Source organism: Prinia subflava, chromosome 1, assembly GCF_021018805.1.
Source record: "Prinia subflava isolate CZ2003 ecotype Zambia chromosome 1, Cam_Psub_1.2, whole genome shotgun sequence".
In the NCBI taxonomy this organism is placed as follows: Eukaryota; Metazoa; Chordata; class Aves; order Passeriformes; family Cisticolidae; genus Prinia; species Prinia subflava.
This window is the reverse complement of record NC_086247.1, coordinates 84,173,325-84,189,138: the sequence shown is the minus strand read 5'-3', so window position 1 is coordinate 84,189,138 and position 15,814 is coordinate 84,173,325. Positions and strand designations below refer to the sequence as shown.

Genomic DNA, 15,814 nt, shown 5'->3' with positions numbered 1-15,814 from the left:
AACATGAGTATCCGTACTTTAAATACAAATACTTCTATATTTGATCACAGCCTACAATGCAGGCTCCAAGGTATAAGAAATGCATCCTGTTCATCCTTACCATTGCCTTCCAGGATAGCATATTTCATGGATCCCTGGCTACAAGGAACACTAGAGTTTGTCTCTTCAGTTTTTCCCCATAAATATGTTTTGTGTAAGAAACTTACAGAAATTTTCAAAAGTATGATTTTAAATTCAGATATGCACCAGGACTGATCAATTCTGCACCTCAGCAAGTGGCACTGCTGCAACCTTCTGCTCTTCTCTGATTCCTGGGAATTAGGTTTTGTGTGGACAAGATGCAAATAATATCCCATCAGTGGCATGTTGCATTTGATGTATTCAGTGTAACACTAGACCAACTGAATCAGTGGTATATAGTATTGGAAGAAAATATGTATTGATTTATTTAGGTATTCCCAATCTTTGAAATCAGTATTAAAAAAAAGCTAAATCATAAAGCACTTTAAAACTTCCATGGATATCACCAGCTTTGCATAGGAGTTACAAATTCCAGTTAAATCCTCTTTTTCTCCTCAGGTGCCTTTGCAATCTTCAAAAATATTAGGACAGTGACGAATGGCTATCAAGAAGCAATCTCAAAACTATTGTTATTGCATTTTCTTATCTATGAAGTTTTCCAAACCTTTTCCCACAAAAACACTATGCAGATAACACTGGTCTGTGGTTACAGCTGCTTTCATAGCAAGTACTCCTGGTAAGGCAAAAAGAGCCAACTGGAATCATTTCTAGGACAAGATTCCTGTTCGTGGCATAAAGGGCCTAAAACTGCACCCAGCACATGCACACACAATGAAAAGTACAGCCTGAGACTTCAAAGCACTGAGTTGAGTTCTCCTTGGGGACTCAAATGTGTTGAAAAGAGACCTCAGATTGAAAATCCTATTGCAGTAGTGCAGAAGCAGGAACAAACATCAGAGGGATCAAAATAGCAACGAGTACTGAACTTTTCCTATTTCAAAATGGCAGTTCTACAGAAGAGCATCAGAAACACCACACGTGTTTATAAAATTCCCATCTCATCTTGTAGCTCTTTAAGGTTGTTAGAAATCATGCCGAGCTAATATTTTTATTGCATAGTCCCACATTTTTTACAATGGTCAGTTGCACAGTGATTGCACAGTGATAACTCAGAGCAATTTGAACATTAGTTTACAGCACACTATGAATTCACCTCAGTAGACTTTAACAGAGAGCAAAGTATTAGGGCTTCTAAATGAAATAATCTAGTGAATATGATTCTCCTTTAATTTTGAACTTGTGCTTCATTTGCTCTAGTGAAGCGATACACCACCTCCTACCACCAATTACTGTAAATGCTACCTACCCACTGTATGATGAGGTTTCACAGCTGTGACTCCCAAAGTCTGAAATTAATATTTAAATCCTGTTGACATGGATTCCTTTTTCTCTTCTTTTTTTAATTTTTTTTCCTTTCAAGCAGAGATGAAATTATGGTCTCTTTATATAAGTATAATATGATTAAAATTCTTATATTTTTGTGCCAGGCTATAATTTATATAATTGCATTCCTGTAAAACTTGAATTTATTTTTCATTTAGAAACAGACCACAATAAAAGGCTTCTGCATTGAGAATCCAGTTTTCTGTCTTAATTTGAAGTGTAATTTTAGAGTGTTTTCTACAGTCACAGTACTTAAAGGGCAGAGGAAAACTGTCTTTGTAAAAGAGACTTCTAATCAACCACGGAGTCTTACTCAAACTAAATACCAGCATTAATTGTTCATAAAGTACTGCAAGCGGAAAAGGGATAATTAAGTGGAATTTAAGCTGCATTGCTATTAAGGATTAAACTGAAAGACATTTTAAAACCATGTGTTAAAAGCCATCTTGTAAAATAGTATGGGTCATAATTCAAAATTTTTTTCAAAATATACCAGGCTGTACTAATTAGTCTTATGAACTTAAAGCATCTATTATTTCTGCCTCTCAATTTGACATTTATACACAAATTAAAATCTTGAGTGTGTCACACCTGAAATTGCATCTGTTATGTAGTTGCCCAAATAAATGTTTAGAAAATCTGCCTTTTTAAATGCGTCATATTCACATTTTTGCCTTTACTTATCATCAAGAGGGATGCAAAATTAGATACATCAACTTCCCTTCACTGTTCGTGAGCTACAAAATGGAACACAATGCCCAAAAGGGAAAGCTGCTGTTCCTGAGCTCTGAGACTGCCAGGAGGGATGCATCAAATGCCACGAGTAGGCTGCAAGCCATGACACCTTCCCTACAGAATTCTGACAAGTTTAAATGAAACCTGTGGATGCATTGTTCCATTTTTCCAATCAGATAAACGCAAAGTTGGAAAAAGTTTCACATGGATTTTCTAACCTCTTCTGGGGCTCTCATGATTGAAGAGGATGCCGTTCACAGCAAAGAGATTGTAGGCTTCTCTGAAGTTCACCACAATCCAGTAGGCATACAGTTTTGCTGCCCCTGTAAACATAATTTAGAAACGTTATTGTAAAAATGCTTGGCTCATACACAGCTCAGACACACACAAGTCTCTGTCACACGTAGAATGAAGTCCACATTCCAACAGCAAAGTGCTTTAGCATTTGATTAGTTCCCTGTATGCACCAAACTTTATATATTAAAAAAAAAGTTAGCCCAATAAACAGCAGCTGAATTGGAAAATATTCGTATTCTGAGCATCCTCTGAACTGGCCTGGAAACATCAGGGGACTTTCTTTCTTGTTTTCTTATACACACTCAAGCATAGCATTTTTTCTTTTACAATATAATTAACATGGTCGGAGCGTGTGAAATATCTCACTGTAGCGACCTCTGTTAATTAAAAAAAAACCCAAAACCAAAATTACTTCGGAGGAATAAAAGCGAAAATCTGGTGCCTTAACACTCAAATTGATTTGAAACTTTATCACCAAAATCCTCCATGGCCATTGCTTTAATAAATGTTTCAAATTTCATGTGAGTTCACGAAGGAAGAAGTGAGCTCTTGGGAGTCTTTCATTTAGGCAAGAAAAAATATGAAACCTTATCACTTCAGCAGTACCTCACAACCCTTTGTGAGGGAAGAGTCCCCCTACCCCCCCTTCTTCAAGAGCTCCTGCCCTCTGAGCTGAATGAACAAGGTCTTGTGAAGTGAGATGCTAATTTCCAACCCCCAGGCAATGGCAGCAAATACTTTTTATATAGTAATTCATAAAGGCATGCCTCTTGACATGTCTAGTCACTTTAGCTCTATCACCATCCTAATCTCACACCTGAATGACTTCAGCCCTGAGACATGAGAGGGAGAACAGACAGACAGACACTACACACACACACCATTGGCGCTCCTCACCGTAAGGCGATCTCGGGTAAAAAGGGGTGGTCTCCTTTTGCGGGATTTCTTGCACCTTTCCGAAAAGTTCACTGGTGGAAGCTTGGTAAAACTTCACAGAGTTGATAAGGCCACAGGTCTTAATAGCATCTAGGAGCCGTAAAGTGCCAACCCCATCAACGTCAGCAGTATATTCTGCTAGGTCGAAAGAAATCTTGGGGAGAGAAAGAAACAAAAAGCCACCAATTTTACTAGGGCACCAGAACATGCCAAAATCACATACGGCCAATCAAAGCAATACATCACTTGCCACAGACAATCTAGACACTTTTGTACTGAGCAGATACTCAGTTTACAAAAGAACCCTCAAAGGATTTCTAAGAATAAATAAGTAGTTCCATAAATAGCCAAACCAAATGACTGGTGTTCCCTGGGATTATTTTCCCACGTGAAGTAAGGGGTAAGCCTCCCCATGGTGGGAACATTATCAGGCACTCTCTCATCTCCACAGCTGCCAGTCTCCACAACACTCATTTGGGCTCAATATCTCTTTGACACACTTAAATTTGGTTGTAATTGCCCAAAATATATTTTTAAAAAGTAATGGGACAGCGAGCATGACAGCACCAACATGTATAAACCCTGCCTCCCCCGCCAAACTTTACACAAGGTCCAAGGTTTTGCAATTTAAACAGACATCAGAGAAGAGTAGAAATACCTGCTATCAAATGAGGCTCCCAACACTACCTGAACGAGGTGTACCACAGCTGTGGCTTTTGCACAGAGCTTACTGAGAACACGAAACATGACGGCAAAGGGTAGATGTATGCAAAAAACCTCAACATCTCCAGCTGACATATTCTTCAAAGTATGATAAAAATCATGCCCACTGGTGGGCCAAGATTCCTTTTTCTCTTCCCACTCCAGTATTTGTAATCTTTATGATGAGCTTGTCTTGTGGCCTATGCCACAATCAATGGTCAAGTCTAAGCTTCCAGAGTATTTCAAAAATATATTAATTCTTTTCCTCGCTGTTACACAAGAAAAAAAAAGCAACCTAGAAAAAGTAAGCTGAAAGTAAGAGGTGTGTTGTGACTACCCCAATCTGCAGACAGGAGAAAACATGTTCAGAATGGAGCTCACCTTTATTTTTTGGTGGTACAGGCTGGTTTTTTGGAGGTTCCAACAAAGTTCCTGGACTCTGAAGAATTTTTTCCCACCAGTGCCCATGCCAGTGGCACTTTCTGCCTTTCCTCTACATCCTTTCTCCACCTTAGGGATTTTGCTTATGTCAGTTTTTCAAAATACACAGAGATTTTGCTTATGCCAGTTTTTGAAAAAACATTCCCTGTTTATACTGCCAATGTCATAAAAAGTAAAGGGGAACGGGTTTTTAGAGCAGCCTCCTTCATGGCCCTGACCCAAAGAATTATTCTACCTATGTCCCCTCTGGCTGATTCAGACTGATAGCCCTGTATTCATTTCTCCTGTTAAGCCACTTCCCCTATTCAGTAACCACTGGAGGTTTAAGGCTTATTTACACAGCAGATGAAAAAAAAAAATTTATTCATTTGAATTTTCACTTATGGTTAATTTAATACAGGTATGAAATGATCTAAATTACTCTGCTCCAAAATAAAAAAGGTTCACTCACAATTTTGAGCTGAAATAAGTAAAGATATGAACAAAACCAAACCTTATTTTTTCTTTTTTTAACCAAAAGATTTAAAAAGAACATGAAAGGAAACCTGATATTTTGTCTTATTAACCTGGTATGACCCAGCTGAAATTGAGCACTGATCTACCAAGAAGGGCTGTGTATTTTTTGTTTTAATCCATTTGGCACAAAGATGACAGCCACTTAAGGTCTCTCAACCTCAGTGTCAGAGTAACTCTTAGGAAAGCATTTAATGAGTGGATGGTACAGTCAATAATGTAGTAACAAACATAAACCGGTGCATTAATCACATAATTCAGCTTTCCAATGAAAGACAAAACACACCATAACGGCACCAGAATCATGAATTTACCTATATTAAAGTGTTGTTTCCAACAAATAACCTCCTTAAAACATCACCCTGAAATGGAAATCATTATTTCCACATTCCACTACAAATTAAATGGCACATCTAACTGAGGTAGTCTAGGAGATCCCAGATTATAAATCCTCTTAACCAGAGGGAGCAATGAGGCCACAGCAGCAGCAGCAGCACTGGGAAATGCCCTCTCTGGCTGGGGTAGACACCAGTTTCACAAGAGATGGTTTTCCCTACTGCCTGATGAATGACCTCAGTCTCCACCTTCAGAAAACACTCCCTGGGGTGTGAGGTAATTGTGCCCCCACTGTGCTGACTGGGTCTGACTGTCCCCAAGCAGAAACCACCAGTTCTGTGTCTGTTTTGTAATGCAGACTGCTGTTCACCAGAGTCAGGACTCAGACCACTAAATACATTTCATTTTGGAGTGTAGGTTAGACAAAAATAGCATTCAGGAAAATTTAAATAATGGTTTTATCCACTGAAGCATCCAACACCAAAAATTCTGGACTGTTAAGAGACCCTGTGGAAGGTAGGGGCAGTAAAACTGCAAATACAGATAAAAGCAACCCAAATTTCAATTTGATTCTAATTCAAAGTTAAAAATTTAAAAGGGTTGTATGAAATCAATTAAGTAGTTATAAATAAATGAGAGAAGAGCAGGAAAAGGTGATAACTTACAGCTTACAGCATAATTCCCCCTCTCCTTATACATGTTATTTTATGCAAGACTAGCAGAAAGACCAGAGGAAAAAAAAAAAAAGAAGAGGAAAAAAAAAAAGAAATTAAAACCAAAAAAGCAGGGGCTTCATTAAGAGGGATGTACAAGAGAAAAGAACATGCATGCATAACACACAAAACAGGACTGAGTTACAGAAACCAAATATAGAACCAGATTCAATAGATGCTACTTTTACAAATAATCTTCTGATTACACTGAGCTGAGTGCGACTACCTGAAAGAGTAAAAACTTCATGGATATTGTTGTAAAGGTAGGTGTATAAAGGCTGAAACCGAGTCATATTTCATGACAGATTAAACACTTACCTGGTGGGAAAAAAGAGCTTAGCCAATACCTACAGATGAGAGTTTTCAAACTGCCTAATTTATGACAACTTTCTGAAGTGCCTGAATTAGGAAGATTGTCTTCCTCTACACCAATAAGGATGGCAGGGAGTCAGAGTAGAAAACATAACAGAGATAGTCCTAATCATGCTTTGGAGAAACTATTTACATACACTCATTTTTTAATCGAGCTACATAAGACAGATGCTCCACTCTTTCTCCAAAAATCTCTCCTACTCTTAGCTGCGCAAAGGAAGGCCTGCAACTACAACTCGTTTTGAAGGAAGCATGGAGTTTTTGTTATGACTGGACTAAGGAAAAGAAGCTTCTTTACCTGGCAGAAACTTTAAATCTGAAAGTTTTCTCAAAGAGTATTGAAGTGATGGATTCAATACTTTGGCCTCTTTGGACAGATTCTGAGCCAAAGGGAAATCATGGCATACCAACAAACAGAAACTCTCTTCTTGGAGTTTACGAGTCTGACTGACCTTGGTACTCACTTCCCATATACAATGGGGACACCACGCTCTTGCAGTTGTTATTGTTGATCTCTGGAGGTAATATAGAAGTATATTTTTTACTTATTCCATTCAGTGGGTAGTGATAAGTGTGTCATTACAAGAGGACAAAGAAAAATAAGGAGACACTTGACAAAAGTACTTCAAGTTCCAGGTTTTCAGGTTCTGAACACCCTGCAGAATTTTCTCAAAGAATACTAAAAAGCAAATGGACTCCTATGTACATGGGAATTCTACATACTGAAGATCTTCTTTGCTGGATTCATCCCTAATACAGTACATTTAAAATACGTTCTTATTGAGTCAAGAAAAATTTTCCAAAGCAAGACTTACCATAGGATGATAAAATTTTCGTGAAAAAAGCATAGTTTCAATTATAACACCTCTACAAGCACAGGACTCACTATAAATACACTGCACCACATTATGTCTCTTCTTTCATGTGGCTACAAATCAGAATGAGTTTTGTGAACTGGTTTTTACCTACTGAATTTGAACTCTTGTATTCCCCCCTTCCCATTTATTTCTCTTTATAATTACCAGATTCAATCTCTACGAGAGATATTAATTTAATAGAGCAATGTTTTAAATACGTTTCCCAACTAATCATTCAAAACCAAGCTTAGCAAGGTCCTCAAAAATATTTAAAAGCTTACTGAAAATTGTCTAGATGGAAATATATGGGTCTTACCCTCCACAAGACCACATTCCTATCATGTCTATAAACACTGTATACAAGACTGTAGACTTAATAATATTTGCTTTTGGCCAATGTGGTGTTGTCAGCAGTGGTGATACTCTGGAAGTTATCAATTTAGTGCACACATAGTTTTGGCTTTGTGGGACTCTTCATCTCTGCTTTGTCATTTGGAAGAATCCAACAGACAAGCTGTGATCATGTTAATTATTAGTTTTCAATCCAAGAAAAGAGTACATGCTAGCAGAATGTGCTTCAATGCTCTACGTAAGGAATATAAATAATGGTTTGAAATTTCACCTCTTTCTTACAGTCTTCTCAGTTTCAGAAGATGGGATTCCTGGAAGGCTGGTGTTATAAGAAGGAAGATTATGTGAAGCCCCAGGAGGAAAAAGGATAATATAAATTATTACTCTTTAACTCTAAAAGGAGAGGTGGCTAACCTAATTATAGCATCAATTTAATCATCTTTGCTCTTCTGAAAAAACCCGTGGTAAATTCTTTACATTTATCAAAGGAGAATATATGTGTATCAGGTCATTAAAAAAGGTTTACACCAGGAAAGCAAATCACAAAGCAGAAAAACTGCTAAGAAATGTTTCAAGTCTCACAAGTCTCACAAGGTTACTTTTTTGCATTTTTTAAAATCAGTTCTGTTTGCTTTGAATACTCAGTGTGCCTTCCAATAAAAAATATTGAGATCTGCCAATAAAAACCACTGGGATCACTTACATCATCTCAGTAAACAAGCTGCTCAATCCCTAGGAATAGGCATGTAAAGCATAAGGCTCCAGTTGCTAAATCTAATACGGACTATGGGCCAAGAATTCCTGTAAAGTCCTAACACACTGAAAAAAAAATCCTAGGGATTTCAGGAAATATAAAGAATCTGAAGGAGATGAGCTGTGTTAAGGGGATGTGAAAGAAAATGTCAGGTAGGCTTCTAAGAGAATGCCTCTTCCCCCCAGCCTCTTAACTCAATGAATGCTTGTCCTCACCCAATAAAATACTAATTGAAAGATACAAAATCCCCCTAACAATTATAGATTTTGCTATACAGAAAAAGAGTCAATTCAATAGCTCTGAACTGCTTATTACTAAGCGATACTCTTGATATCTTAAAGCCCTATTAGATTTCTTAGCCAAACAGAAACAGACTTCTACAGTAGTGACTGAAATTCTGGATAAAATGAACATGTTTTTGTAGATTTATCTTCTTTCCTATTTATTTCCCTGTTCTCTCATTAGCAAGACAGAAAAAAAAAAAGTGATCTGTATAAAATTAGAGTATTTGGACAACATGATTACAAGAGGAGAATTAGCAAAGAAAAGATTTTCTAAGTAAAAGCAGAAGTCAACATTGCTTCCTAAAATTTATGTCAGGCTAAGACATTCACAATATTGCCACAGCAAGAGAGCTTGGGTAAGGTGGATTTTCAAGTTATTTGCGATGCAAAGGAATAAGCAGTGCAGTTGATAAAACCAGTGCTTATTCTTCTGCTTCTCTACTAGTGCTTACATTTTGGTCCTGTGGTGGAGTTTTACTGTGGCTCTGTCCCACTATGTGCTGCAGGCTGTGTGACTGGAGAGACTTCTTGAAGTGGGTAAAAGTTTGGCTTTGACATCAGTAAGCCAGCATTTCATCTTCACCTCTAACTGTGGAGGCCCAAACCAAAGCACAAAAATAATCTTTTTGCTCTTTGGGGATTCAAAACTATAGGTTCTATAAAAACTTCCTTTGTGTACCTGAAACATGCAATGATCAGGATCAAGAGGCCTCCTAACAACATATTCCACAGTGTATGTTCATACAGCAATTTCTCATGGCTTGTCTTGGTAAACCTTCCTGACAACTCTCCTCCAGATTAATTTTTAAGTTCTTGATGCAAACCTACTAAAATAATCTTTACAGAGAAATAACTTAGCTTTATTAAAAGGCGGGGGGGGTTCCCTCTTAGGAGCAACAACTGCTACTTGATTTTTGTTGGGTGGAAAAAAGAAAAACTAAAAGCAACCCAAAGCAGAGAAGAAGTATGGAGAAATACTCCCAGAGTAGGTAAAGTTTCATATTTATCTGGCCCCCTATCAGTAGGGGTTGAAAGTTGGATTCATTATTCAGTTTCTTTAGCAAGTGATTTGTCCCTGACAAACTACATGTGCAATTATAAATTGAACTCCCGAGGTCATCACATTCACCTTTGCCTCTAAAGCAGCCTGCTGGTTTATGTGTGACCAGCTAAGAGCTGGTCAAGATTTTGACATCACAATCCTGCAATTGGAATAGCCATCCTCCATTTTAATAAAACAGTCTCCTACATCTTGTACAGTTATCTTGACCATTGGATTCAAAGGTGTGTTTAGACCAGATCTCCAAAAGGAGTAATTTGCAAATTGTTTACTCTTCAGCTCATTATCTATCTACTGTAGTGAATCAAGAAAATTTAACAGACTGGATTAAAAGGGAGTTGCCCAGACAGGTCAAAAGGCAATGGACACAAGTTGGAACATGTGAAATTACAATTAGACTTTAGGAAAAAAAAAGAGTTCACAACATGGGTGGTCTCACACTGAAACAGGTTGTGCAGAGAGGCTTTGGTATCTCCATCCGTAGCATCTCCACCCAAAACTCAATCAGAAATCACCCTGAGCCACCTGCAGTAAGCTGGTTCTGCTTTGTGAAAAGAGCCAGATGGCATTCAGTCATTGCTGCCAAACTCCATTATTGCACAGTTGTAAGAAGAGAAGATGAGATTACAGCATTGTATTTCAATCTTCAAACTTGTAGCAGCATCCAAGGAGCAGAACATGGATGTACAGTGTGCAAGAATGAGGCCTGACTTGTAAAAAATCAGTGATTTCTACTAGAAAAGTAAAGAGTTATACACAACAGCCTTCTGGAGACATACAGTTCAGCTTGATATTCATTACATCTCCTCCAAAGAAGAGCTTCACATAGAGGAATGCTCAGATCTGATAGTAAAAATAATACCAAAGCAGAGGAGGAAAAGGAGGAGGCATATCACAGTACATGAGATTCAGTATGGCCATAAACTTTTGTCACAAAAATGTAACCTCCCCATTAGTTTTGCTTATCTTCTCATCCATTTGTTATTAATTTGATGGAACTGAGGAGTTGTCAGGGTTATGTGATGCAAGGGATTTATCTTGCAGAACAATCTCTGACCCACTGTTCTAAGTCCTCAGTTTCAAATTACAGGGATTAGGAAAGAAGCTTTTTAAAAAGCAGCATTGATTCCTTATTCATTGTCAGCATAATTTTGTTCAGAGATAGCTTCAACAATAATCATACATACCCAAACTTTTAAGCACATGCCACATGCAGCAAAGTCAGGACAGGTTTCGATGTTTCAAGTACTGTAGCTTCAATGGGTAATGACATTGTGATACCCTAAAAGCTTTCTTACATTCTCAAGTCCAGCTGTGCCAGAAGCTTTAAATGCTATTTAATAGAAAGACAAAAAGGGGCAACTTGCAGAGTCACTAGAGAACATTCAAAGGGAGATGTAAAAAGATAGCCAATTCATTTTGTTTTATATGTACCAGGGGAATAGAGAGCTATGAATAACATCCATGCAGGGAATGCAGTCACTTCCAAAGAACTAGCACCATTCTTACTCACTTTCACATATGAAAACATTAACTTAAAGCATTCAGGTTATTTCAAATCCTAACATGACAACTATACTATAGTTTGGGTGGGTTTTTTTTACTTCTGAAGCTCTTTAAAAAACTTTCATCCTTGCTTCCTTGATGCTTTCAGAACACATTGAAAGATGTTTTTCACAGTAGTGATAAAAGCTTCATCATAAGCAAAAAAGAAAGAAAAAACACCCAAACCCTAGAAAGAACAATCAGATCTTCACCATCTATCTGCTTTATGATTTTGATAGACTTTCAATGGATGGCTAGATAGATATTGAATACAGCAAAAATCTAGTATGGCAAAGCTTTGCTAAGAACAGTCTCTCCTCTCTTTGCCTTCCTGACCAACAAGACTGCAAAACACAGTTCAACACAATGGACCCTCCCAAATATTGACAGGACTTCTGTATTGCCAAGGAGCCAGAATTAACTCCAGACCTTGCAAATGACCACCTTGCCTGACTCCCTTGTACCTCCTACTCATGCATAAGATAAAACATCCCTAGGTTTATGGGGCCTGTCAGAAGTTCTGCCTTTTCAACCAGACAAAAGCTGTTTTCAGCATTTATTATCACTGAAGATTACTTCCCAGACTGTAATTCTTTATTCCAAGAGGCACTGTTAAAGAAAGCTTAAAAGTAGTTCAAAATTCAGCTTCTCAGATACCTCTAAAATATTAAAAATATTTCTCCCTTCATGACAAAATAAAATACTATTTCATAAATTGAGTTAACATATTTTATTATGGAGTAGGGGCTTTTTTCCTTAAGGGCATTTAATCTGGAAAAAAAAGTACTGAAGCTATGCAGCTCCTTTATAGAATCACTTAAATTGATTTTGAAACAATTGGGAAAGCTTGCTATAAACTCAAACTTTTTTTAAGGAAGAATATTTTTTGTTCATTTTTCCCCCTGTCCAGCCATTATCTATATTATCAATTGTCTGCCCAGTTCTCCAAGTTATAGTTTTCATTATTTTGAAATGGCTTTTTGTGCTCTACTAGTTACTGATGCAGCATAGCTCATGATAAAAAGATGAGAAAAAAACAGAATGCTGTTGAAGTCCTATAATTCATTCTGACCAAGCTGTGTACACTTTGAATGAAGCACCTATAGAGATATGACACTTAATTTATTAAAAATAACAGTTTCTATAATGATTAACAAAAGCTTTTACCTTTTACTCTATGGAAATATGTGTGATTTTTCATTTTGTAAAATTAAAGAAATTTTCTCCTCTGAACCACAAGAATTGCTACCTGCTTCATAACAGCTAACTATGGGTTGAAGGAGTTTCCCTGCTTCACAGGGATGGTCCAAGAAAAAAAAAATTACAGCAGTGTGCATGTATTACTCATTAATGAGACTATAAACCCAACAGATAGACTGCCCATGAATATGGGCCTTGACAGGGGCCAAGACACAGCCAAGTCACTGCGAGAAAACAAGTTACCATTTCACTGTGGAGCTGAGGTAATGCTGTCTGGAAGCACTCTTAAACCACGCAAGATAAAGCAACTTATCTTGGCTCTCTTTTATCGTCAGGTACTCAAAAAATATCATCATCACAGCCCAAGGGCAAAGAGGTACCTCAGCTCTGACCACACCTGGCAAGCTGGTGGTGCTTCAGTTGAGGAGGAGCTTTCAGAACAGGATTCAGGGAGACAAATGAGAACATGAGTTTTTGAGGAAATTAATAAGTATGTGCATACACACAGAGTGAAAAACGCAATGACTTCTTGTCCTGGGCACAACAGGGAAATGGTGGAATCACACATTTAAAAAATGTGTAGATGTGGCATCGGGGACACATTTTAGCAGTGAAGACGGCAGTGTTAGATTAGTGCTTCAGCTTGATCTTAGATGTCTTCCAGCCTTAACAACACTGTGACTCCTGGGGAACAACCTCTGCCTTAAAGCACCCAGGAAGGGGAGTTAAGAGCTCAGTCCTGCATCTGGGTGGCAAAAGAGTTCTAAGCACTCCATCTCAGAAGGCAAAGGATGTGCACTCAGTTTAAAATAGTAGAAGTACCACAGAAACACATTTTCTAAATAAGCACTATCACTTCAGTCTTATTTCTTGTCCACTCACTTTCCTCAGTAAGTCCATATTGTCTCCTTATTTGCCATCACTTATAGTCTTTCTTAAGTGTTACATCTCTACAGACCTAGCTCTACTTTGCCATAAATCAATTAAAAACGCTACTCCTCTTTAGCTAGAATTCCTTCAGCATACCTCACACTTCTATGCAATTAATGCCCAAGCCTTTTCTTTTTTCAATTTTACTGCATATACATTAAGAATTAAATTGGGATGCTTACTGCACAGTGCAAATTTGGATGGATAGGTATGTACTGACACATCATACTCCCACAGCTGCCACCTTCCCTGATCCTGCTCCAGTACTTCATCAGCAATGACTGGGAAAATTAATAAACATGCAACAGCATGCCAAGAAATAAGTCACCAGGGTTTGGTTTTTTTAGTTTTGTCTTTTGAACAGGGCAAATACTTGCTTTTTTTCCCAATGCATAAGGTCATCTTCTGTGAAATTTCACTCTGAAATCTAACTCAAAGAAAGGACAACAATTTCAAAACCCAGCAGCATTCTTTTCCTTTTACTTGTTCTTGGGAACAGCTACTTAAAGATACCTGAAAACATTCTTTAACTAAATAAAAGAGTCTGAGGTTTACACTAGCCCTGAAACAAAACCACTGAGCCCTTCAAATTTATTAAAATTGCAACCAACAAACCAAAAAAGTCACCCACACCCCTTGAAATGCTAAAGTGGGTGAACCCTAACAGAGGAGCACTTACCTGTAGTGCATGTACAGGCACTACATATGATTAATTTTAAAATATGGGCATAATAGCATTTACAAATACAGTAGCTGGTGATGGCTTTGTTGTGAATGATGTAATAAACCTGTAGAAACTGCTTTCAGTAAACTCGGTGTGGTAATTACATACCTCAAAGTGGACTGTGATAGTTCTTCATCCTGTCTAGGAAGCTACTGGACTGGAATACCCTATTATTCCCACATTTAGTGCTGAGATTTTAACATGGTTACAGTACTTTAGAAACCATGATCTTTATGTCTTTTCCAGTTGCATCCTTTCAGGGAGAACACTGCTATTTTCTGTGTGATAGTGAGCACTCTGAACTCCTAGGCGATCCCCCACATAAATCTTCTACTTAATCTACTCATCCGTCTTAAAAGGATGTGGGTGGCTGGCTATGAAGAAACCTGTGGGATGAAATCTGAAAAAAACATGTGTCTCAACAGGTATTTGAAGGTAAGGGGGAAGAGGCCAAGGGGCAGAGAGCTTAAAGGGATGAGACCCTCTGGTTAAACTTTATTGAACAAGCAGGATGATACTCTCAGAGAATAAATCAGTCTCTTATTTTTTCTGCTGGTATTCCCTTTGCCCTACTTTACGCTTCCATTTATTACGGACTACTAAAACCTTTTCACTACAGCTCCTAGAAAACAACACCTAGGCTTAAATTTTAAAAGGCAGCTTTGGCACTCAGGAACCATGGTGATCATAAATCAAAGCAGAACACTGCCACTAATTTGTATTCTGTAACCCGCAACCCTAACCTCAGCCCTGGTTTTCACCTGTCTCTTGAATCCTGACACAGAGAAAAGGACTAAAAATAACAGCTGCTCTTCACTTGAACATTAAGGTAAACCATTCATGAAAAAGGAGTATGGTAGTCAACAGATCACAAAACCTCAACAAATTTGTGAGTTTTCCCTCTCGCCCCTAAGAACTAACACTGCATTTCTTTACTGCGCCTGCCTGTGCCCTAAGACAGCATTGCAGTTTCTGTCTGTAGTAGTGATAGAAGTGACAAAAGACCATTCTGACCTCTGCAATACAGTGTCTCTCTTTGTCTATACCGTAGGGTGGCACTTGAGGAGCCAGAAAAGATGCCCTTGAGCAGCTTTGAGGAAGACTTGACTAATGTATAAAAAGCTCTGTCAGCTTTTCAAGTGAACTTGGCAGCCTCATGATGAGGCACGTTGGAAAACCACCGTGGAAGACGGGACCGAGTTGCCAAAATGTACTGAACAAGTCATTGGACACGATCAGTGGAAACATCAAATTTGACAAATAAGGCAAAGTCTGTAAAACTGTGAACGATTGCATTTTAGTTTTAAAAGAATGTATAGCTCAGGCAGATGCCATGTCTCTATTGTATGCAAATATTTTATTTCAATTAGCACTTTTCAATCATGCTTTTTCTTTTCTGAATGACTCATGGCTATCTCAGTCAAGAAATGGCAGGATCACAAGCACATGCCAACAGGGTGCACTTATCTCAAGAAGAGACAAATGTGGAAGGAGTCATGTAAATCTGTCTCAGGAGTTTTTTCAACCTGTTTCCCTTCCAAACACATTTTCTCTACATGCCTACGAGCCTCTATAAAGCAGCACACTCAGTTTCCATGTC

At 38.0% G+C, this 15,814-nt stretch overlaps 1 protein-coding gene across 1 annotated transcript in view; it reads right to left on the bottom strand.

The window, feature by feature from the left end:
* GMDS (GDP-mannose 4,6-dehydratase) overlaps positions 1 to 15,814 on the bottom strand; it is a 407,005-nt gene that overhangs the window by 250,293 nt on the left and 140,898 nt on the right. The window contains exons 5-6 of the mRNA XM_063401307.1: positions 3,394 to 3,586; positions 2,418 to 2,522 (exon numbers count right to left, since the gene is read on the bottom strand). Of these exons, the coding sequence (XP_063257377.1) occupies positions 2,418 to 2,522; positions 3,394 to 3,586 (298 nt within the window). The remainder of the gene's footprint in view (positions 1 to 2,417; positions 2,523 to 3,393; positions 3,587 to 15,814) is intronic.